The 24,690-nt window shown below is 42.0% G+C and overlaps 1 protein-coding gene across 2 annotated transcripts; it reads left to right on the top strand.

Annotated features, from left to right (window-relative positions):
* Positions 1–3,397: 3,397 nt before the first annotated feature.
* Positions 3,398–24,680, top strand: mdh1aa (malate dehydrogenase 1Aa, NAD (soluble)). 2 transcript variants are annotated; one of them, XM_037543827.1, is made up of 9 exons: positions 3,398–3,648; positions 14,277–14,375; positions 16,072–16,168; positions 19,032–19,207; positions 20,807–20,929; positions 21,281–21,457; positions 22,521–22,634; positions 23,266–23,355; positions 24,217–24,680. In XM_037543827.1, the coding sequence occupies exons 1-9, from the start codon at positions 3,595–3,597 to the stop codon at positions 24,337–24,339; spliced, it is 1,053 nt and encodes a 350-aa protein (XP_037399724.1). In that variant the 5' UTR covers positions 3,398–3,594; the 3' UTR covers positions 24,340–24,680. The 2 variants fall into 2 exon arrangements, with proteins under 2 accessions (XP_037399724.1, XP_017571995.1); XM_017716506.2 differs by lacking the exon at positions 3,398–3,648 and adding an exon at positions 13,454–13,605.
* Positions 24,681–24,690: the final 10 nt, after the last annotated feature.

The raw sequence follows: 24,690 nt of genomic DNA on the forward strand, positions 1-24,690 counted from the left end.
AAAGTGAATAGCAAATATTGTATTATATCTTTTCATGGGACAATACTATAGAAATGAAACTTGGATGTAAGTAGTCAATGTACAGCTTGTATAGCAGTGTAGATTTACTGTCCTCTGAAAAGAACTCAACACACAGCCATTAATATCTAAATAGCTGGCAACACAAGTGAGTCCACCTCACAGTGAACATGTCCAAATTGTGCCCAATTGTGTTGCTCACCCTCCTTGGGGTCATGTGACTCCTTAGAATTACAAGGTTCCTAGTGCGAATGGGGAGCAAAATTTGTCGTCTCAAATCATTTGATGTGAGACATAGAATTGTTGCTCTCCACAAAGATGGCGTAGCAGCCACCATTGCTGCAGAGGTTGAAGAAGTGGGAAGTCAGCCTGTCAGTGATCAGACCATACACCACACAATGCATCAATCTGGTCTGCATGGCCTTCATTCCAGAAGGAAGCCTCTACTGAAGCTGACACACAAGAAAGTCCGCAAACAGTTTGCTGAAGACAAGCAGTCAGCCTCAGTTTTTAAGTCTAGGCTAAAAACTTACTTGTACAGTGAAGCCTTCGGTGATTAGTCTTCCCTGTCAGATCTAGACCTGCTGGAGTCTCTGCTGCTCTGTTATACTGTAATCTGTGGTCAGTCACTCTTTACAGAACTGACTCTCTGTGTTTTTCTTTCCTTTCTCTGCTGAGCTGATCAGCTGCCCATCTTGTGCATCTGATGCTGTTGCCTCTTCTGCCTTGATTGGGTGCCGCTGCTCACCAGCCTTCTGGACTGGCTTGACCACCACTGAGCTTCTTGCTTTACATCGCTGTGCAGTCCTCACCCTCAGATCTTCTCTTTTCCCACTTTGTACTGTAGTACTTTATACTAATAATGTATCCGGTGTCGACTGTAGGAGGATGGGTTCCCCTTCTGAGTCTGGGTTCCTCTCAAGGTTTCTTCCTCTTTTAGGGAGTTTTTCCTTGCCACTGTCGCCGCTGGCTTGCTCATGGCGGCTTGGACCCGGATTTTCTTTTCTTTTCTTTTCTATTCTTTACTTGTCTTTTCTCTCTGTAATACTGATTGTCCTGTAAAGCTGGTTTGTGACAACACCTGTTGTAAAAAGCGCTATATAAATAAATTTTGCTTGCTTGCTTGCTTGCAGTCCAAGAGCATGGATTACTGGAACCATGTCCAGTGGTCTGACAAGACCAAGATAAACTTATTTGGCTCAGATGGTGTCCAGCATGTGTGGTGGTGCCCTGGTGAGGAGCACCAAGACAGCTGTCTCTTGCCAACAATCAAGCATGGTGGTGGTAGCATCAAGGTCTGGAGCTGTATGAATGCTGCTGGCACTGGGGAGCTGTGGTTCATTGAGGGAATTCCATGAATTCCAACATGTACTGTGACGTTCTGAAGCAGAGCCTGATCCCCTCCCTTCAGAAACTGAGCCGCATGACAGTTTTCCAAAACAATAACGACCCCAAACACACCTCCAAGATGACAGCTGCCTTGCCTAGTACAGTCATGGCCAAAAGTTTTGAGAATGACACAAATATTATATTTTCACATGATCTGCTGCCCTCTGGTTTTTATGTGTGTTTGTCGGATGTTTTTATCACATACAGAAATATAATTGCAATCATATTATGAGTAACAAAAGCTTTTATTGACAGTTAGAATGAGTTAATGCAGCAAGTCAATATTTGCAGTGTTGACCCTTCTTATTCAGGACCTCTGCAATTCTCCCTGGCATGCTCTCAATCAACTTCTGGACCAAATCCTGACTGATAGCAGTCCATTCTTGCACAATCAATGCTTGCATTTTGTCGGAATTTGTAGGTTTTTGTTTGTCCACCCATCTCTTGATGATTGACCACAAGTTCTCAATGGGACTAAGATCTGGGGAGTTTCCAGGCCATGGACCCAAAATCTCTATGTTTTGTTCCCTGAGCCATTTAGTTATCACCTTTGCTTCATGGCAAGGTGCTCCATCATGCTGGAAAAGGCATTGTTGATCACCAAACTGCTCTTGGACGGTTGGGAGAAGTTGCTCTTGGAGGACATTCTGGTACCATTTTTTATTCATGGCTGTGTTTTTAGGCAAGACTGCGAGAGAGCCGATTCCTTTGACTGAGAAGCAACCCCACACATGAATGGTTTCAGGATGCTTTACAGTTGGCATGAGACAAGACTGGTGGTAGCGCTCACCTCGTCTTCTCTGAACAAGTTTTCCAGATGTCCCAAACAATCGGAAAGGGGATTCATCAGAGAAAATGACTTCACCCCAGTCCTCAGCAGTCCACTCCCTGTACCTTTTGCAGAATATCAGTCTGTCCCTGATGTTTTTTCTGGAGAGAAGTGGCTTCTTTGCTGCCCTCCTTGAGACCAGGCCTTGCTCCAAGAGTCTCCGCCTCACAGTGCGTGCAGATGCACTCACACCTGCCTGCTGCCATTCCTGAGCAAGCTCTGCACTGCTGGTAGCCCGATCCTGTAGCTGAAACACTTTTAAGAGACGGTCCTGGCGCTTGCTGGTCTTTCTTGGGCGCCCTGGAGCCTTTTTGGCAACAATGGAACCTCCTCTCCTTGAAGTTCTTGATGATGCGATACATTGTTGACTGAGCTGCAATCTTTCTAGCTGCGATACTCCTCCCTGTTAGGCCATTTTTGTGCAGTGCAATGATGACTGCACGTGTTTCTTTAGGGATAACCATGGTTAACAGAAGAGAAACAATGATGCCAAACACCAGCCTCCTTTTAAAGTGTCCAGTGGTGTCATTCTTACTTAAGCATGACAGATTGATCTTGTCCTCATCAACACCCACACCTGTGTTAATGGAGCAATCACTGAAACGATGTTAGCTGGTCCTTTTAAGGCAGGGCTGCAATGAAGTTGAAATGTGTTTTGGGGGATAAAGTTCATTTTCTAGGCAAATATTGACTTTGCAATTAATTGCTGTTAAGCTGATCACTCTTTATAACATTCTGGAGTATATGCAAATTGCCATTATAAAAACTGAAGCAGTAGACTTTGTAAAAATTTATATTTGTATCATTCTCAAAACCTTTGGCCATGACTGTATATATATATATATATATATATATACTACCACTACTATACATATATATATATACAGTAGTGGTACTAGTGGGGTAATAACAGCAACAACAACAACGACAACAATAATAATAATAATAATCATTATTATTATTATTATTATTATTATTATTATTATTATGTGTGTTTTTCTCTGCAGTGTGGATCAGCACAGTGACACCCCCCCCCCCCGCCCCCGCCCCTGCCCCGCCCCACCGCGCCCCCGCCGGAGAGAGATTTCCACTCCAAGCCGCTATTTCAGTCCCTCAAAGCTCCTTACCGGCGAGGAGCGGAGCGGCCGAGTGGCGGCGCTGCAGGAGCGGCAGGGGGAGTCCGGGGGTAACAGAGCGCTACGGTGGGCACACTCCGCTGTGGATTCGCGCGCTGCACCGCCCTGCGTCTTTCTGCACGCTCTGCTCGAGATCACCCAACCCCCCACCCCCCACCCCCGTTACACGGGGGAGAGAGAGAGAGAGAGGAGAGAGGAGAACAGAAGGAGGGATAAGGAACAATGCTGACGCTTCTGACCGCGATGTACCTGGTTGTCCGGGCGGCTTCAGCACAGGTAAGACCACCACAGACATGCTCTGTTTTATATAACGATACATATCATCAGCACCCCCCCCCCAATCCCACCGGCACATACCTACACCCCTGTTCTCAGAGCCCACGGCGCTGCGCTCGGGCTGAACGGGCTGCTCTTTCTGCGTGTGCTGGGAATCTGATCTGCTCCTCTATAATGCACGATAAGCTGAAAAGGCTCAGAGACCCTCGTCCACTCGTTTAGAGGTTTACCGACTGGTGTTTCAGCACCGCGAACAGCGGCAGCTCAGTTTGGGAATGCAGCGTTTTATTGGGCTTCTAATTCTGCACCAATTCTGCGCCTCCCTCCCTCCCTCCCTCCCTCCCTCCCTCCCTCCTTCACTCCCTCACTCCCTCTTCTCTCTCAATAGCACACGGTTATGTAATGACAAACCTGCCATGAAACCGATCTCCTCTCTAACTGCTCAGAACAGAAGGATCTGCAGACCTCACTGTCAGTTCAGGAGAATGTTCAACCTAACATGATGCTGCTGTCAGAACAAAATCTCGTATCTCCAAAATTACAACTTCACAGGGGAAGGAACAACCCTTCTCTACTTTCAGTGTAAGTCAATGGAACCAGACTTTTTTCCATGTCATTTCTGGCCGTTTCTTTTGGTCCATTCATCATGGAATTTAAAGACCATATAAAGAGCAACAGGCTTTTTCAAATTATGTCAAAAAGTGAAAAACTACAAAAATGGAGATACGAGGTTCCCGACAGCAGCGATATGCTGCTCTGCTTTGCGATGAGTAAAACACAACTGTAGCAGTCAAAGTAAATCTACAAGGAATTTCTCTTGGTGCAGGTGAAGCTACACCGATCAGCCGCAACATTAAAAACAATCTGTCTCTGCACTTGTCAGCTCCACTTGCCATACAGGTCCATCTGTTTCTCTGCATACTTTGTTAGCCCTCTTTACCCTGTTGTTCAGTGGTCAGGACCCCATGGACCCTCACAGAGCAGTAACACTGATGGTGGTGGTGGTGGTGTGTTAGTGTGAGTTGCACTGGTACGAGTGGATCAGACACAGCAGTGCTGCTGGAGTTTTTAAACACTGTCCACTCACTGTCCACTCTATTAGACACTCCTACCTTGTCGGTCCACCTTGTAGATGTAAAGTCAGAGGCGACAGCTCATCTGCTGCTGCACAGTTTGTGTTGGTCATTCTCTTGTCCTTCATCAGTGGTCACAGGACGCTGCCCACAGAACGCTGCCCACAGGACGCTGTTGGCTGGATATTTGTGGTTGGAGGACTATTCTCAGTCCAGCAGTGACACTGAGGTGTTTTAAAAACTCCAGTAGCACTGCTGTGTCTGATCCACTCAGACCAGCGCAACACACACTAACACACCACCACCACGTCAGTGTTACTGCAGTGCTGAGAATGATCCACCACCCAAATAGTACCTGCTCTGCAAGTGTCCGGGTCCAATCCGGGTGAAATCTAGAACCAAGCTTTGCTCTTCAAACTAGCTAAAAGATATCAAGTACTCTAAAAAAATAAATAAATTTGTGTTATATAAATATACACATATACATGTATAGACTGTATATGTACAGTGCTGTGCAAAAGGTAGAGATCCTCCATTTAAAAAACAGCCAGTAAGTACATTTTTCAGATTAAGAAAAAGCAGAAAACATATTTAACAGAAATTGAAACAGAAGTTTCAACAACAAAATATAATTATTTCAGTAGTTAGTTTGTCCACTTTTTACTTTTATTACAGCATTCGTTCTTTTCAGGAGACTTTAAGTTTTTCAGAGAAATCTGTGGGGATAGTTCAGTCTTAGACGTTTCAAACAATCCCAAACACATTCAGTGATGTTGAGGTCTGGACTCTGGGGCGGCCAGTCCATCGTGCTGAGAAAGACCCGCAGCTTCTTTGTTTGATTTGCAAATGTTCTTCCTTTTGTCTATTTCTTTTTGTGAGCAACAGCTTCTTGACAACGGAAATGAGTTCCCAAAAAAAAAAGTTTACGAAATTGAAGTTAAAAAAAAGCTACTGAGAAAACGAGACTCCTAACAACCACCTGGAAGAGCTGACAGACACCAAAACTACCACATCAGATTAACAGCATTTGTAGCTTTCCTCTTTGAGAGAGAGGAGAAAATCAAGCTCCACTCTGGATTCAGATCTGAAAACATCCACAGGAGTAATTGGGATTAACTGGATCATCAGAAGCAGAAAATGCGACTTGTAAGACACGCCTTGAGAATGTGGAAAAAATATCCTTGCAAGCCTTTTGCTCAGATTGGCTCAGTTTTTCTACTGATCATACCGTCTATGTCTAAGTGTTAAGCACACTGGTCATAGTACATCTGCCCGAATGGACTTAAAGAGCCATCTGATGTCCAGATCATTTGGGCTTAAGCTGACTGTACCTGACTGAGATTACACTTTGGCATGGGACCATGAGCCATGGTCGCTATCCAATCCAGCTCTAGTGAAATGGAGTGGATAAGCACACACAGGGCCAGTGCAACAGCATCCCTCTGCATGCTTCCTTTACACCACGCCATCACACCAACAGCTTCATGTGGCAACACATTAATTTCTTATCATCTCACTTTAAAAGAGTTTGAGTACGTATACACTTTAAAAGTTTCAAAATCGCAGCGTTCAGTCTTCAGTCAATACAATCAATATACGGGCACTAAGCTGCAAAAAGAACCTGTTTTGAGACTCTAACATTTGTTCTTTGTATGTTGTCATGAAAACTAATGTGTTCATATACAACCCCAATTCCAATGAAGTTGGGATGTTGTGTAAAACATAAATAAAAACAGAATACAATGATTTGCAAATCCCTTTCAACCTACATTCAATTGAATACACTACAAAGACAAGATATTTAATGTTCACACAGATCAATTTTATTGTTTTTTGCAAATATTCACTCATTTTGAATTTGATGCCTGCAACACGTTCCAAAGAAGTTGGGACAGGGGCAACAAAAGACTGGGACAGTTGAGGAATGCTCAAAAAACACCTGTTTGGAACATTCCACAGGTGAACAGGTTAATTGGAAACAGGTGAGTGTCATGATTGGAGCATCACGGAAAGGCTCAGTCATCACAAGCAAGGATGGGGCGAGGTTCACCACCTTGTGAACAACTGCGTGAGCAAATAGTCCAACAGTTTAAGAACAACGTTTCTCAACGTGCAGTTGCATGGAATTTAGGGATTTCATCATCTACAGTCCATAATATCATCAAAAGTTTCCAAGAATCTGTAGAAATCTCTGCAAGTAAGCGACAAAGCAGAAAACCAACAGTGAATGCCCGTGACCTTCGACCCCTCAGGCGGCACTGCATTAAAAACCGACATCATTCTGTAACGGATATTCCCACATGGGCTCAGGAACACTTCAGAAAACCACTGTCAGTGAACTCAGTTCGTCGCTCCTTCTATAAGTGCAAGTTAAAACTCTGCCATGCAAAGCGAAGCCAAATATCAACAACACCCAGAAACGCCGCCGGCTTCTCTGGCCCCGAGCTCATCTGAGATGGACTGACGCAAAGTGGAAAAGTGTCCTGGGGTCTGCCGCATCCACATTTCAAACTGTTTTTGGAAATCATGGACGTCGTGTCCTCCGGGCCAAAGAGGAAAAGGACTGTCCGGATTGTTATCAGCGCAAAGTTCAAAAGCCAGCATCTCTGATGATCTGGGGGTGTGTTAGTGCCCATGACATGGGTAACTTGCACATCTGTGAAGGCACCATTAATGCTGAAAGGTACATACAGGTTTTGGAGCAACATCTGCTGCCATCCAAGCAGCGTCTTTTTCAGGGACGTCCTGCTTATTTCAGCAAGACAATGCCAAGCCACATTCTACATGTGTTACAACAGCGTGGCTTCATAGTAAAAGAGTGCGGGTACTAGACTGGCCTGCCTGCAGTCCAGACCGTCTCCCATTGAAAATGTGTGGCGCATTATGAAGCGCAAAATACGACAACGGAGACCCCGGACTGTTGAGCAACTGAAGCTGTACATCAAGCAAGAATGGGAAAGAATTCCACCTACAAGCTTCAACAATCAGTGTCCTCAGTTCCCAAACGCTTATTGAGTGTTGTTAAAAGGAAAGGTGATGTAACACAGTGGTAAACACGCCCCTGTCCCAACTTCTTTAGAACGTGTTGCAGGCATCAAATTCAAAATGAGTGAATATTTGCAAAAAACAATAAAGTTTATCCATTTGACCATTAAATATCTTGTCTTTGTAGTGTATTCAGTTGAATATAGGATGAAAAGGATTTGCAGATCATCGTATTCTGCTTTTATTTATGTTTTACACAACGTCATTGGAATCGGGGTTGTACACTGATCACCAAAAGTTTATGACTAAATGAAGTGAATAACACTGACAATAAAACTGATAGTTCTGATCCTAAAATCTGATTGGCTGAGCTGCGTTAGAAGACAATCTAGCAAACTCTGTATTACTGCAGCACGGCCCAAAAATCCTTGTGCTGTTACTGGAATAATCTTTGACTTTGATGCTGCTGATAGAAACCAGCACTGATGAAGTAAGACTGAGCAGATGGCACCTTATTTTCTTAACTAGAACTAGGCTGGTCAGCCAGCTAAAAAAAGTATTTACACCATGATTCGCTGTAAAAGGGCAGTATGAAACACTAAAGAATATCACTTGAATGATTTAAAGGCTTCACATGTCCGTGTATCAGTCAGACGGCCCGTCAAACCCAGGCTGAATCTCAAATGACTCTATATTCTCTAAATAGTGTGATGGCTATGGATGTGTAGAAATTCTAGCCTCTACAGCCAAATAGTGCATCATTTATGGATGTTGCTGAATCCTTGCAGGATCCAGTACTCAGATTCTTACATAGTGCACTATGTAGGGAGCAGGGAGCCATTTGGGATTCAGCCACAGCGTGATAAGAAGGCGCCACTGGATTTGCACTAAATATGACTCAGTGGTAATTTGGAGACCAAAAAGTACTTATAAAGCGATTGTTTTTGCATTAAACAGTGCTGTGTTATCATATGTTCATTGTTATACAACAAAAATAAGTTAGCTTTAAAAAGTTAATGAAATGACTGCAAAATAAAGCGATGGGTGACTGAACGTTCTTCTCCTTGTTTAGGGGTCCATGGTTTTTTGGCAACGACACCTTTTGCTAAAGGAACTACACTTGTTTATGTTTATTATTATTAATAATAATTTAGAGCTCTTTTGGTGGCACACAGAGGACCGACATCATATTAGGCAAGTGGCTCAATGGTGTTAACAAGCCTATTCAGGTGCTGGTGTTATTAAGAGTGTGCTTTCCGAATGAGACATAATAACAGGAGAGAATTAGAGCAGACATTTACATCTATCAGTCTCAGAGGCACAGCCACAAAAATAAAACTGGTTAAGTCTAAGGGATAAAGAGAGGTTGGAAAATGATCATGTAAAAATGAATTATGCCTGTTTTACAACTACTACATTATAAGACCTCAGGGGGGAAAATTAGAAGGCAAAAGTAGGATGTGAATCCTTGAATTGTTCAAGCTTTGAATTAACAAACTTGAATTTATAGAAGGCCAAAATCTTTCATAGTCCATGTTTTTGGCTCATAAACATTGTAAGTGGGTCTCAGGGAGAAAAACAAATGCATTCCTCCTCATTTTTTATCTTATCTCCTCAAAAATATCTCCGGAAAAATTAATAACCTTTACTTAGTTACTGTTTTGAATGGAAATTAAGTAAATGAGGGTTGGTCTTGACTTTTGCAGAGTACTATATATCATGTCCTGATATCTGGTTATTGTGTAGTGTGGTCCTATCCGCACTAGCTTTATTGTGTGTGTGTGTGTGTGTGTGTATGTCTTGTATCTCTATTGTTGAAAATTGTAAGTTGATCTTGGGTTTGAGACAGACGGTATAATTATTATCATTATTTGTTCCGTGTTCAACCATCTGAGAGGGACGAAAGTGGAAAGCATAGAAATGTGTAACATTCAAACATGGCTGGAGCAGAGTTATACCATCACATGCATTCCGTTTCTTACCACATGATGAAAATAATAGTACAACCGTGTGATTCAGAGGATCATATGTAAATGTCATATTAGACCATATTAGAATATTTTCTTTTGTTTGTTTACCACAAGACACAATAGCAGCGATTGTCACAGACAAAACCAGCTTAGACCTATAGTTCCTACTATGGACATGACGATCTCACATATGCAGGTTAGTCTCAGTGAGCTAATTGGGTAGCTATGCAAACTTTGCAAAATATTCTGAAAAATTGCTTTGTTTAGCTCTAAACTTGGTGTAAAGCCATGGTGTAGTCTTTAGAATGCTAACTAGGGAGCTAGCAGAGTAAATGCATGACAGTGTATCAGCAGTCATGGATAACGATGGAGCAGTTTGCAAAACAAAGCCCAGCAAATTCATCATTTTGCTTTTGTAACGTAAAACTTTTTAAGTAGTTTACCATAGCTTATAAACCATTATTGAAGGGTTTGAAAATGTAACTGTGTCAGACTTCTGGGCAAGTTCTGCTGCCGAAGTCGACACTTGATCTCTGTGAGGACCCATCTAACAAACTTCACTCAGCTAAAATGGAACAGCCTTCATAGGACTAGCAAAAAATCAAATGAACATGGTTTATAATTTACCCCACATGCAGTCAATAAGCCAGGACGTTGAGATTGAGATCTGAAATGTGCTTCAAGTTTACAGTGTTACTAACAAACCTGCCACAAATTCATCTCTACTCTAAACACAGGCTCAAACTGTCTCTCAACCCGCTGAAAGGCATCCAGATGTACTGTTTTATGCAGACAAATCAATGTGGTTTAGAAGATAATATGACTTACTTTAGTCTATCAGAAACAAAAATAAACTTCTCCACAAAGCTGAATGGAGGGGCAGTCTTTGTGATTAACACTTTTACCTCAACAATATGTGGTTTCTTTCTGTGTAAGACAACCGAATGTGGGGCTACGCATATTCCTAAAACACAGACCTTGTGTAAGGTAACTTGGTGGAGAAGCTATGTGTACCCGTAAAATCAAAACAATGTCCAATTACGATTTTGATGAAGAAGTGCCACGGCTGGATTCTGGACCCACCAGTGATTCGCCAAGCATACACTTTATTTCCAAAAGTATTCGTTCATCTGCCTTCATATGAACTTGAGTGACATCCCATTCTTAATCCACAGGGTTTAATATGATTTCGGCCCACCCTTTGCAGCTATAACAGCTGCAATTCTTCTGGGAAGGCTTTCCACAAGGGTTAGGAGTGTGTTTATGGAAATTTTTGACCGTTCTTCCAGAAGCGCATTTGTGCGGTCAGACACTGATGTTGGATGAGAAGGCCTGGCTCGCAGTCTCCGCTCTAATTCATCCCAAAGGCGTTGTATCAGTTTGAGGTCAGGCCAGTCAAGTTTTTCCACAACAAAATCGCACATCCATGTCTTTATGGACCTTGCTTTGTGCACTGGCACACAGTCATGTTGGAACAGGAAGGGGCCATCCCCAAAGGTTCCCACAAAGTTGGGAGCAGGAAATTGTCCAAAATCTCTTGATCTCCTGAAGCATTAAGAGTTCCTTTCACTGGAACTAAGGGGCTGAGCCCATCTCCTGAAAAACAACCCCACACCATAATAACCCCCTCCACCAAACTTTGGAAACTTGGCACAATACACTCAGACCATTACCCTCCTCCTGGCATCTGCCAAACCCAGAGTCATCCATCGGATTGCCAGACGGAGAAGTGTGATTGGTCACTCCAGAGAACACGTCTCCACTGCTCTAGAGTCCAGTGGAGGCGCTTTACACCACTGCATTCAACTCTTTGCATGGTGCTTGGTGATGTAAGACTTGGATGCAGCTGCTCAGCCATGGAATGCCATTCCATGAAGCTCTCTATGCTGTTCTTGAGCTAATCTGAAGGCCACATGAAGTTTGGAGGTCTGTAGCGATTGACTCTGCGGAAAGTTGGTGACCTCTGCGCACTATACCCCTCTGCATCCGCTGACACCGCTCTGTCATTTTACGTGGCCGACAACTTCGTGGCTGAGTCGCTGTCGTTCCCAATCGCGTCCACTTTGTTATAATACCACTGACAGTTGACTGTGGAATATTTAGTAGTGAGGAAATTTCAGAACTGGACTCGTTGCACAGGTGGCGTCCGATCACGGTACCACGCTGGAAATCACTGACCTCCTCAGAGCGACCCATTCTTTCACTAATGTCTGTAGAAGCAGTCTGCAGGCCTGGTTTTATAAATGTCACCATGGAAGTGTCTGGAACACCTGAATTCAATTATTTGGATGGGTGAGTGAATACTTTTGGAAATATAGCGTACCTGCGACTACACATGCGAATTTGGTGCTGTACTTGGGATGCGAATTTGGTGCTGTACTTGGGGCCAGGTGATGCCAACAGAGGCTGAGCATCTCTGCTGTGGGGAATGAGAGCTATTGATACCAGCAATTAAACAAATTGAATCTGAAGGCGGTTACAAAGGTGTTTTGAGGAAAAAGTGAACAAAGCTTACTTCAAACCATTGTTTGCACTACTCAACCATTGGCTTTGAGCAACTCCAGATTTTAGAAAATCCCTTTTGCAACCTTCGTTGTAATAGTCAGGTGAAAAATTATCATTGCAGAGATTTTGCACAATAGTCTACACTGCTGAATTGCCTTCTTGCTAGTTTGTAGTTCAGTGTGAAAGCCACAGTTTGCTTATTTCTGCATTAGAAAATCTTGGTCATTTCTTGTTTACTGTTTACACAAAATAGAGCGCAACAACTCATTTTGTAGGTTTAGTTATTCAAGATGCAAATACTAGCCACAGCTTACTGTTATGAGGAGGACAACCATTGTGACACCTACATAGTGACATTTTGAGGTAATACACCCCCTCGCCTTGTGGATCAGTTCAAAATCAGAATAGTGCGACAAAGGGACATAATGTAAAGGTCTATGCATATCCATTACTACATATATTTTTTAAATGTTTACGTAGTTTTTTTGATAGATTTTTGAAGCAAATAAATGAAGATTTTAGCATGTATTTACAGAGATGAGATTGGTGACGTTGACCTAGCTTCTCCCACTGTAAACTAAAGAAGCATGTCAGACATTAATGTCTAGGGTGATCAACTGAATCTGGGGTAAATAATAAATCGTGTTATTTTCATATTTAGGCAAACTATTCCTTTAAGATGGCACCAGAGATTCCCCTGGGGGAAATGGCAAGGCCAAGCCCATGCGGGCATGTTACAACCGGTATTGAAACAGGAAGAGTGTGTTTCAGCCCAGGCTGCTTTTCCAAGAAAGCACAATACAGGCACAGACTGTAATGACCTCAGAACAGAGGTCATTATTTACATACAACAAGCTCAATGATTAAAATAACCTACTAATTCTAATGAAAGAGGTTGGAAAACAGTCACGTATGAAATGAATTATGGCTGAAAACTATAATTGTGTATTTAACACACTCAAAAGTGGCCCTCATGGAAGAACAAAATGCAAGCTATGGACGCGTTTATGTATCGAAATACCGAAATACAGAAATACCGAAATACAGCCACTCGTCTCAATCAGCTAACCAACATGGCGGAATTACAGCGACTACAGGTCAAATTTCAAATCTCAACCGTCAACGGACGCACCTTCCATATATGGTAGCGGGGTGGGCGTGGCGTTCTCGTATTGTTATAGCCTGACGCTGGCGCGGTTCTTCATGGGAAATGTAGTCTTTGTCGAGCACGTCCTTGGACGCTGAAAAGCGCAGAATTCCGAGAAGAATGACTACAGATCCCAGCACACAGGAGGAGCCTCTTTGGCAATATACAGCTCTGACATTTCGGTACAAGAACAGAGGTGACCCCATCCTCCTCAGTGGGAGAGCTGAAGTCCCAGACGTTGCACCTCCATCTTAAACGAAGAAAGGTTTAAAACATGGTGAGAGGCGGATAACAGCGTTTTTGGCTGAATATGGGATGATTTGTACGGCTTTGCCCGTTAAAACCGAGGCCGTGTGTCGTTTTGAATGGCTTGTGGTCGGTGAAGTATTAATGTTAGATATGCCTAATGCGTTTATTATTGCGAATATAATCACTGTTTCGAGCTTTATCGTTGGCCGCCTAGCTGTAGCGAAAGCTAGAGGACATTTTCTTCCTCTGTTTCCGCCTGTTTTGCAGGCGATGAAAGTGAAAGGGCTCAGGATGCTTGAGGACTTTCCTCCCTAACGGCTGAAAATGACCGTGACTGCGTTCCGTTAGGCGAGTTAGCGCTGATGTGGCACCTCGAGGCTGCTGTGTTGCCGTCGTTGGTCCGTGAGCTGGAGCCACGAAGCTGAAGTCCGCTTCCTATGCCAATTTCCCCGTTCCACCTTAAATGGCGCAGCGGTTACATTCCGGTGCCTCAAGCTCAAGCGCCAGAATGTAATCGCCGCACCATTTAAGGTGGAACGGGGAAATTGGAATAGGAAACCGACTCTGGCTTCAGCGCAGACAGGCAGTGGCTCTTGTGCAGTTTCGTCGGTGCACAGTGCGTCACTGGCCGTGTGATGTGATGTTATTGATTTAAGTAGGTCACTAGTTTTTGTCCCTGTGTCCTGCTTTTTTCCACAGGCTGAGCCCATCCGTGTGCTGGTGACCGGCGCTGCCGGCCAGATTGCCTACTCTCTGCTGTACAGCATCGCCAAAGGAGATGTGTTCGGCAAGGACCAGGTGAGGGAACACAGGAGTATCAGCCTGGAAACAGATGTTGCTTCAAGGGTTCTTTAGTAAAGAAAATGTTTCTATAACATCTTGAACACAAAAAACCCCTTTAACTACATGATAAAAGGGTTCTTTGCATCAGGTTCTCCAGATTGATGGAGAATGTGCTGATGGTTCTATATAGAACCTTTTTGAAAAGGGTTCTATGTAGCACCCAGAAAGGTTCTTCTATTGTTACAAGCTTGACATTGTAACAATAGAACACTTTTGGATGCTACTTTATATAGACCCCTTTTCAGGTGGGTTCTATATGGAAGCATCTACAGCACATTCTGAAGAACCCTTTTTTGGTGCAAAAACCCTTTAATCATGCAAAGGGTTTTTGTGTTCATGGTTCTTTATAGAACCATTGTCTTTACTGAAGAACCCTTAAAGAACAGTCTTTAAGAGTGTAGAGTAAAAATGGTCATTTAGTAAAGAAAATCGCTCTGTTTAGAAACATAAGTTCTACATCAAATCATTTAATGCTTAAATGGTTCTTTGCATGGTGAAACGGTTCTTCAGATTGTTGGAGAATGTGTGGTATATGGCTCTATATAGAATTCTTCTGAAAATGGTTCTATATAGCTCCAGAAAGGGTTCTGTGGTTGTAATGGTGTCAAGCTTGTTATAATAGAAGAACCCTTTTTGGGGCTACATAGAACCATTTTCAAAAGTAGTCTGGGTAGAACTGTATGCAACACAATCGTCAATCTGAAGAACCATTTCTCCATGCAAAGAACCATTTAATCATTAAATGATTTTATGTAGAACTTATGGTTCTAAATAAAAATTTTTTTCACTAAAGAACCATTTTGGTGATATAAAAAACATTTCAAAAAGTAGTCTACACTGTTAAAGATGGTGCTTTAGTAAAGAAAATGGTTCTGTATAGAACCAGGTTCTTTAGTGAAGAAAATGGTTCTATGTAGAACCAGGTTCTTTAGTGAAGAAAATGGTTCTGTGTAGAACCAGGTTCTTTATTTTAAAGAAAATGGTTCTATATAGAACCATGAACACTCGCTGAATCCTTTGCATGATTAGAGTTCTTTGCATTATGAGAGGGTTCTTTAGATTGATTGATTGAGAATGAGTTGAAGATGCCTCTATGTAGAATGTTTTTGAAAAGGGTTCTGCTACTGTTGTGATGTCAAGCCTGTAACAATATAAGAACCCTTTTTAGTGCTATATAGAACCCTTTTCATGGTCTGTCTACAGCAAGTTCTCCATCAATCTGAAGTACCCTTTTACAATGCAGAGAACGCTTTAATCATGATGAAGTGGACTATTTTTGGTGCAGTTTGAACGTTGTTAGGTGACCTCAGTCTTTGAAATGATTAGAAATGTTAAATTAAGAAGTGAAACGGTACAAACGCTGCGTTCAGTGAGGCAAAACGACACAGTCCTAGTCCAAATCAGACCCAGACTGTTTCTGAATTGACACTGATGGGATGCTGAGTGCTGTCGCAGGTAGGAAAGTGTTTCAGTAGAAGTCATTAGTTTCACAGACTGTGGTTTTACTGCATTACGACCACAAATATTTCTTAGTTTTCTGAACATGTAGGGTGCCAGCTTTGTTGCTGGTAAATGTGCTGTGCGTGTTTGGTAGCTTTGAGAGATCGGAGTCTCTAAGGAGGTTGTTTTTCCCTCTCCTCATTTGCCTCAGCCAATCATCTTGGTGCTTTTGGACATCCCGCCCATGCTGCCCGTCCTGGATGGGGTCGTCATGGAGCTGCAGGACTGCGCTCTCCCACTGCTCAGAGGTGAGCATTATGGGGGCATTTTTCTCTTAGTGGTAGGTGGTGATAGTGTAAGGGTGGGCAGTGTATCTATCATCATGATACATTTAGCCTCAGAAAACCTAAGTATTGTGAAAATGTCTTGAAGTATCTTGATTTTGTGTTTTGACCAGTTTTTTAAGCTTTTAAATGTGGCACTACTGGTGCTTTCAGAGATGTCTGTTTTACAGTATCACGATTTCTGAAATGGAACTGGACAACTTGACTGGATATTTATTGCTGTTGTGGTTAATTATGTCACAGTATGTCCCTATAAGCTCTTCTGAGCATATTGAGGATATTGTCAATGCTTCTAGACCATTGAACAACTACGTTTCAATGCAAAGAGGGCATAATTAATTCAATATACATAAATTTTTTTTCTTAATTGAGCACTACTGGTTCTTTTTTGTCCATTCCAACTTCTCGGATATAGAAAATAAAACGAATGTCATGACATACCATGAAAATGTCTAGACGTATTGTGATAATATATTTTTTGCCATATTGCCCACGACTATCATAATGAAAGTCTTTCTGCAGTCCTCTTAGTGGCCATTCTGTCAGAGTGAAAATCTACTTGAAATTTGAATATCATTGAAATTCAGTTATATATTTTTTTTAAATTCTAGCTTAATTAAAAATATTTTGCATTATGGCTATTGTGAAAAAAGGTACAATGTATGCACCGTGATGTATTTTGGCCATATCACCCGCCTCTAGGAGAAGCGAAGAATAGCGTGGCAGGTGGAAATAAAATCTGCTGTGATTTATTAGATTGATAGCAATGTTCTTAATCACCAGTGACTTTAATTCATAGTTTCCCCATGTGCCCGTCTGAATTGTCTGCCCTTTGCGCCTGATCATTTCTGACGCTGGTATCAGGTCAGCATTTCTTTGTTGCTGTTGCAAGTGGTTTATCGTCGTTGTAGGACCCACTAAGTGCTGATTAAGGAGTGACTGACTGGGCTGGAGCCTTCAGCAGAGAAGATTACTGAAGCAGCTCAGGCAGTTTTCTATCAGTGGATGATGGGGGAGAACAGGTCCGAGTCTGGATCAGCTCTTTGCGATGGACCTACCTCACCCATATAAACCACCAGTGCACAGGCATATGCCAAAGTTTGAACAACCTTGATCAAATTGTTTTTGCTGAGTGAAAATCAGGAAACTCACTTCAACAAGGCCTTTTTCTGCATAAGTTCAATGTGGTGGAAAAAGAAACATGAAATATAAAATCTGCCTTAACTTCTGCATATTTTGCATTTTTAAAAATGTATTATATACTATTTTATTTTTTCCAACATGTTAAATTCAACAAATTAGCAGCAGTTGTGTATTAAAATGTGCCGAAAATGTGTAACTTAATGTGTAGCGCCCCTTCACGTGCTCTGCCTGCATTGGGTAGAGAGCTGTGGGGGAGGTAAAGTGGGTGTGACCAGTTCAGTTTTCTGATTGGTCCATTCTGAAGAGCCTGGGTCAGTCAGAGCAGAGATGTGGACTCCACAATATGGAAGTGGAGTTCAAAGGATGGATGACACCATAAACGTTGGGCAATGACTGAAGTCCTTTCTGATAAAGGCTTTTCACTAATGACCATGCAGGACACTAATCAGTCTGAGCAGGCCGTCAAAGTGCTCATGTGGAGAGGGCTGTGGAAGACAGCCAAGTCCTCAGTGTTTTAGGGACAGCGGGGGAAGTTGGCTATTTGAGTGCACGTTTGCCGTTGACTGCATCTCAATAAGTTTCACAGATTTTTTTTTTTTTTTTTTTTTTTTTTTTTTTTTTTTTTTTTTTTTTTTTTTTTTTTTTCACTTTTCAACTGACTGTGTTGCCAGTCTAAGTAGTGTGGATGACGATCATAAGATAAAAATAAGAATCAGTATTGCTTATTGATCTATTTAATTATTGGTAAAGCAGTCAGTTCCCTGAATGCCTAAATATATTCAACTCAGTTAAAGTGACTGTTGTTGGCATCCTAAGATTAATTTGATTTATTTTACGCACTTTTCAGTTGACTGTGTCTCTGGTCTAAGCTTATAATTGAAAGAGGCTGGACATAAAGATTATCAGATCGCCAAGTCCTTATTATCTCATGGCACAATGGAAACAGCCACTTCAGTCAGCTATTTATATCAGTGAAGAATGTACTTTAGCACCTACGCTGATCCAGAGTGGAACTGTAACTCTGCTTTTAGAGTCAAATGCAGTGTATAAAGGGGATAATACCTGTGAATTGTTTTGCCCTCTGAAGGAAAGTGACACTCTGCCCTTCTCAGAGGTATTTTTGGCTGCACGGGTGCATGAATTATTCATCTTCTGTAGCCACAGAGACCAGGGAGGAGCTTGAGCTCCTTACTCTCATAACAAAGTTGTATGTAATTTTTATGGTTTTTACTGAATAATTCATAAGTCATTATGCAAGAAGCCTTAATGATTTAAAAATGAATAACTACAATTAATAACCAAATAATGGCTCTAGGCTTTAAGGAGTTTAACAGCTATTGCCCAACCAGTGTGAATTTTGTGGCTGATACCGACTTTAAGGAGCTAAAAGTTCAGATGGTATCGGCTGCTAAATGAGTGATATTGTCCTCGGTTGTCAGCTGTGATTTGAGAAATACGACCGTCTGTTCTCAATTGTCAGACTTAAACTCGGATAAGCAGCTCAAACTCGCAGGCTTATATAATATAAATCATTGGGGGGTTTTTTTTGTGCTCTAACTTATCGGCTATGTATATATTTCGGTCACTGTCACCATCAGTTTGGATTACTAGAGGTGCCCAACAGGCCACCGCTGCACTTCTTCATCTGGGATGAAATATGCTCATCATAAATTCATGTTTGCAGAGGTGATCCCCACCGATAAAGTGGAGGTGGCCTTCAAGGACCTGGACGCTGCCATCCTGGTGGGCTCCATGCCCAGGAAGGAGGGGATGGAGAGGAAGGACCTGCTGAAGGCCAACGTAGCCATCTTCAAAACACAGGGAGCCGCACTGGACAAGTATGCCAAGAAGACTGTCAAGGTGAGTCTGCACAGGATGTTGTTTATAATGATATCGACCTTTACAGTACAGCACAGAAGGCTGCGAAGTCCTCTAACCAATCCTATTGTTTTCTGTCTAGTGTGCATGAAAAGCAGGAATATAGGAGGACTAAATGATAGTTGGATGAACAGAGAGAGAGAGAGAGAGAGAGAGAGAGAGAGAGAGAGAGAGAGAGAGAGAGAGAGAGAGAGAGAGAGAGAGAGAGAGAGAGAGAGAGAGAGTGTGTGTGTGTGTGTGTGTGTGTGTGTGTGTGTGTGTGTGTGTGTGTGTGTGTGTGTGTGTGTGCCGCTGTGTCAGAAATATGCAGGTGCGCTGAAACGTAACTTTTTTTTTTTTTTTTTTTTTTGGCTTATGCACAAAAAGTCTCTCCTTTTACCCAGAAATTAATGTGAAAATAGGCTGTTGTATTGCCCTGATACATCGTGAGTGGAAGAAAAAATAATAATTGCAATTTCAATACACAGTACTGATGATTAAATGACAACTTTCAGATGTAACTGGTGCTCATTTCTGAATTTTGAAATCAAAATTTGTGTATTTTGGAAGGAATGTCAAGGAATGAGGGGAAATTTGTAGCCCAACTAATGTCTGTATAACTTTAATTGATGTAAACGGTCATTCAGAGTGGTTTGGTGTGAGATTATTCGCTGTAAATAAACCTGCAGATCTAATTGTTTAAATGTATTGTTAATGCTGGTGAAACAGTAGTAAAACTGAAAAACTTTTTTTTTTCTTTGGGGACTATTTTGCCTTACACTGCCCTGTATGTAGCTCTCTGTTATAAATGGATTTTAAAAGTAGATGTTTAATGCCAGTAACTCAAGAACACTTCTCCAGTACTTTGGTAGCAAACGTCACACTGTAAACAACACGGTTTGCGCTATAACTGGCCAAACTGGCGTTTCATTTGCCTGTATAAATAGCATGAATCAAATAAAGTGGTGCATTGAAAGCAACAGGAGATTTATCTATTTATCCCATGCGTAATATGCTGTGATATTTTGGTTAAAGTGTAGGAGCAGCAAATACAACTTGAGTGACTTTTTAATGTTATTTAATAAAAATACAAAAACATGCAGATTGTTTTGAGCAAAAATGTGCTGATTATGATCCCTAATTGCAATACTTAATGTTTCTAAAATTGAACTAGTCATATAGTGGCTCAAGTACTGTGATGGTATAGTGTGGTTTGATTCCTACCCCTGCTGATAAAGCACACATACTCTTTTATCAGTGCCTCATTTCTACTCAAAAGAAATGTTAATTTAGAATTGGGTTTAATATTGAACCTTTTTTTTCCCCCCAATAATGACCTGATTACTGCCTCATTGTTGTGCAATTGAGCTCAAAAACAGTGAATGCCCTTCTTTTTGACACACCAGTGGAATGGAATGCAACCCAAATCTGTCCCTTTTTAAAGAAATGTTTATTATTAAATGTGTAGTCATTATTTGTTTATAGGACTCTTATTTTTATCTGTTTTATTTGTCTGTCTGAGCTTTAAAATGGTTCAAAACTGTTACCGTTTGGTTTAATCTAAGTCTGACTCCCCCATCCCCCACCCCCTTGTTCTCTCAGGTTCTTGTGGTAGGAAACCCGGCCAACACAAACTGTCTGATCGCTTCCAAGTCTGCTCCGTCCATCCCTAAAGAGAACTTCTCCTGCCTGACTCGGCTGGACCACAACAGAGCCCGCTCACAGGTTTGTTATATTAAATAATTAACCTTATTAACCAGTTAATCCAATAATATCTGTCCAGAGCCACCAGTTTCACTCCAGCAGGTTCAAGGTGCAGTGCTTGCCCTGGTTTTGGTTTTTCTTAGCGAATGTTGGGCTAATCAACAGTTGTTTTATATGCGTTTCCACTAAATTTGTGTTGGGCACAGTAGCATATATTGCATGTTTAATTCTTTGAGGTAGAGATTTTAGAAAGTAGTCATATAAAAATGAATTATGAAGGTGTTTTTTATTTATTTATTTATTTTTATTTCATTTAATAGAATATGATGCATTTAAACTGAACTGACTGTCAGTACTTCTGTCTACCTGCAGGTGGCGATCCGTGTTGGCGTGTCCTCTGACAAGGTGAAGAATGTGATCATCTGGGGAAACCATTCGTCCACGCAGTACCCGGATGTCCACCACGCCATGGTCGACCTGCATGGCAAGGAGGTGGCGGCCTTCGACGCTGTGAAGGACGACACCTGGCTGAAGGGAGACTTCATCTCAGTGAGTGCTACTCCAATAACTTGGAGGCTGTTCACACAGCTAGTTTGTTTTCTGAAGTCTGCAGCAGAGTTTGGGGTTTCGTGTCACCGTTTCTTTCATGTGGTTCAGTTGGTTTACACTGCAGCGGCTACCGTGTACTAGACTACATGTGTCTGTTTGGTAATTGGTCAGAAATGTGGCTGGGGTACAAGCGCTCCGCTGCTCTCGTATAAGAACCATAAGAAACATTTTAAACGTTCAGTAGTGTATCACAGTGTGAGATCCAGATGTGTCCCTCACATATTTTTGATATAAATGTCTTATCCTACTCCTCCTTCATGATAAAGACACTTAACATGTGTGAATTATAACCGAAGCGGTAAAAGCCATCTGTGATTGAGTGGTTTGTCTGTTTGTTTTTAGTGGGGGTTGTGGGGGGGACACACCTTAATTCCAGTCTGAGCGTCACATTAAGGTCGTTTGGCCACAAACTGGATACGTATCTGATCTAGGACCACATACGAAAGTGGCTTATGGTGGGATTTGAAAAGATCAGATTTGTCCATACAGCCCTGAGAACATCAGATCTGAGTCACATTAGGGCAAAAAATTGGATTTGTGCCACTTCAACCTGGTAATGTGAACTTATAAACTTTATAATTTTAATATTAAGTGTGTTTTTAAGTATTTGTTCTGTGTATGTGTGTGCCAGATTGCCAAAGTCAAATTTCTATTTCATGCAAATTTAATGGACAATAAAGTTTTCTTATCTTTTTATCTTATGATGGCAGTAGTGGGGGAATAAGCCTACATTGCTTGTTAGCTACATTTGCCTTGTAGCTCCAGTACAAAACTAAAGAAGCAGATTCAGACACAAAACAAATTGGTATAAAATACAAACGGTTCTTTAAAGTACAGCTTAAACCCAACCCTGTTGTTCATGTTCGCATTCTCTGCCAGCTGTAATTTGGAGATGTGTGGTAAGAAGAGAAAGTGCCCTAAAAAGAATGTTCCATTAGTTTTCGATGAGCTTTGATGCTTTGTGTGACCTGCTCACACCCTCCCCTCTTTCTTTCTCCCTCAGACGGTGCAGCAGCGTGGGGCTGCTGTGATCAAAGCCAGGAAGTTGTCCAGCGCCATGTCCGCCGCCAAGGCCATCTGTGACCACATGCGGGACATTTGGTTCGGGACCCTTGATGTAGGTCTGGGCTTTGGACAGAAGCCTATTGCATTCACTCCACTGTAGTATTCAGAGGTTTAACAGCAATTCAGATGCCCTGCTGTTTTGGAGGTTGGAGGCAAAGAAGCACTGATACGGGTGGATGTTCTGATTTAGTTTGTCCAGGTGTAACTCGGTCAGATGACGTTGTTTTGTTATTTATTTATTTTTAAATAAGTTACAAAGAACACACTTCTGCATGTTTTTGCTCTGGAGGATGTGTTGATTTACTTTCTCTTTAAAAAAACAAATAAATACATTTTAAAAAATGTAATTTGACCTGAAATGTTGACATGCGTCTCTCTCTGTCTGTCTGTCTGTCTGTCTGTCTGTCTGTCTCTCTCTCTCTCTCTCTCTCTCTCTCTCTCTCTGTGTGTCTGTGTCTGTGTCTCTCTCTCTCTCTCTCTGTGTCTCTCTCTCTGTGTCTGTCTGTCTGTCTGTCTGTCTGTCTGTCTGTCTGTCTGTCTGTCTGTCTGTCTGTCTGTCTGTCTGTCTCTCTCTCTCTCTCTCTCTCTCTCTCTCTCTCTCTCTCTCTCTCTCTCTCTCTCTCTCTCTCTCTCTCTCTCTCTCTCTCTCTCTCTCTCTCTCTCTCTCTCTCTCTGACATATAGGGTGAGTTTGTGTCCATGGGTGTCTACTCCACTGGGAACTCCTACGGTGTTCCTGATGACCTCATGTACTCATTCCCTGTCATGATCAAGGTTTGATCTCCTCTATTAAACATCACTAATTACTTATTTAATCATTAAAGAAAGTTCTGCCCTCTTCTCATCATTAAATGGCAGTTAATGCTAGCACATATAATTACAAAGGCTCTGGTCCATTATAAAGAAAAGTGATAAAATCAATTTAAAATTTCTGGAAAATGGCTAAAAATATCCTTCAGTATGCTGTTCTCTGCATCGCCATCTGTTGGACGTATAAAAATGTGCTGATAACGTGTTTGATAGGCGAAATGCCAGAATCAATTATAATGGTGCAACCTTCTAAGCGTCATCAGACCATGGCATGTTCAGTCCCCAGTGATGCCACAGCCATGCGTGACCGAGCGTGTATAGTGGTGAAGTCAGACTTGCACCTTTTAGTAGTTATAAAAGACAAATGATATGATTTAAAGGGCCTGTATCATGAAAAAACAGATTATATTTGCTTTTCTTTTAATAAAAGTTTGATGTAGTATGTGACCACTAGTAATGTCCATAGTTCATACAGTCCATTTATAAAAACTAAGCTGCTTCAACCTGTCATTTTTGTGATGTCATGGTGAAAAAACACATGTACATATACCCACCTATTTAGCATACAGATGTTTAGCTCCGCCTCTTTGCAGAAGTTGTGTTTCAGCCTGAACTGCTTTTTGAATGAGGTGCACAAAAGACAGCCAATTGGAGTCGAGCTGATTTACATATCAGCCTTAAAGGCACAGTAAAAAAATAGCCTGTTTAATAAGGGACACACAGAGGTTGTAGAAATGAGTTATGACTTATTTGTACATAAACCCACACAAATATAAGGACTAAAGGCTGTGGGTCCTTTAACGTCTTCCCGCTCTTGTCTTACAGAACAAGTCCTGGAAGGTGGTGGATGGTCTGCCGATTAACGACTTCTCTCGTGGCAAAATGGACGCCACGGCAGCGGAGCTGATCGAGGAGAGAGACACGGCGCTGTCCTTCCTCGGAGTCTGACTAGACGTATCCACGGCGACGGGGCAGCACCAAGACCCTTCTAACCCACCCCACTCACAACTGTAAAACTCAGACCAACTCCAGCGCTGCCCGTAAGAGAGAGAGGGAGAGTGTCTCTAAGTGTGTGTGTGTGTGTGCGTGTGTGTGTGTGTGTGCGTGTGTGTGTGTGTGTGTGTGCGCGCTCGCATCATTTCACAACTGTGAGGGTCTGTGTTAAAGTAGCGAATGCGCTGGGTCTCACAGGACAACACCTAGAGGAGAAGCTTTTCAGGAACGGGAGCGCACATTGTCCTGAGCGATGTAACAATACTTGTTGTCTTATCAATAAAAGACAAGACTTATGTTGTTTTG

The sequence above is a fragment of the Pygocentrus nattereri genome, chromosome 12 (genome assembly GCF_015220715.1).
Source record: "Pygocentrus nattereri isolate fPygNat1 chromosome 12, fPygNat1.pri, whole genome shotgun sequence".
Classification (NCBI taxonomy): Eukaryota; Metazoa; Chordata; class Actinopteri; order Characiformes; family Serrasalmidae; genus Pygocentrus; species Pygocentrus nattereri.

Excerpts from the sequence above, each read along its gene's own strand:
- mdh1aa (XM_037543827.1), top strand. The coding sequence starts at position 3,595 with ATGCTGACGCTTCTGACCGCGATGTACCTGGTTGTCCGGGCGGCTTCA. Across the intron at positions 19,208-20,806 it reads ATGCCAAGAAGACTGTCAAG|GTTCTTGTGGTAGGAAACCC; the intron begins GTGAGTCTGCAC and ends TTGTTCTCTCAG. Across the intron at positions 21,458-22,520 it reads TGAAGGGAGACTTCATCTCA|ACGGTGCAGCAGCGTGGGGC; the intron begins GTGAGTGCTACT and ends TTTCTCCCTCAG.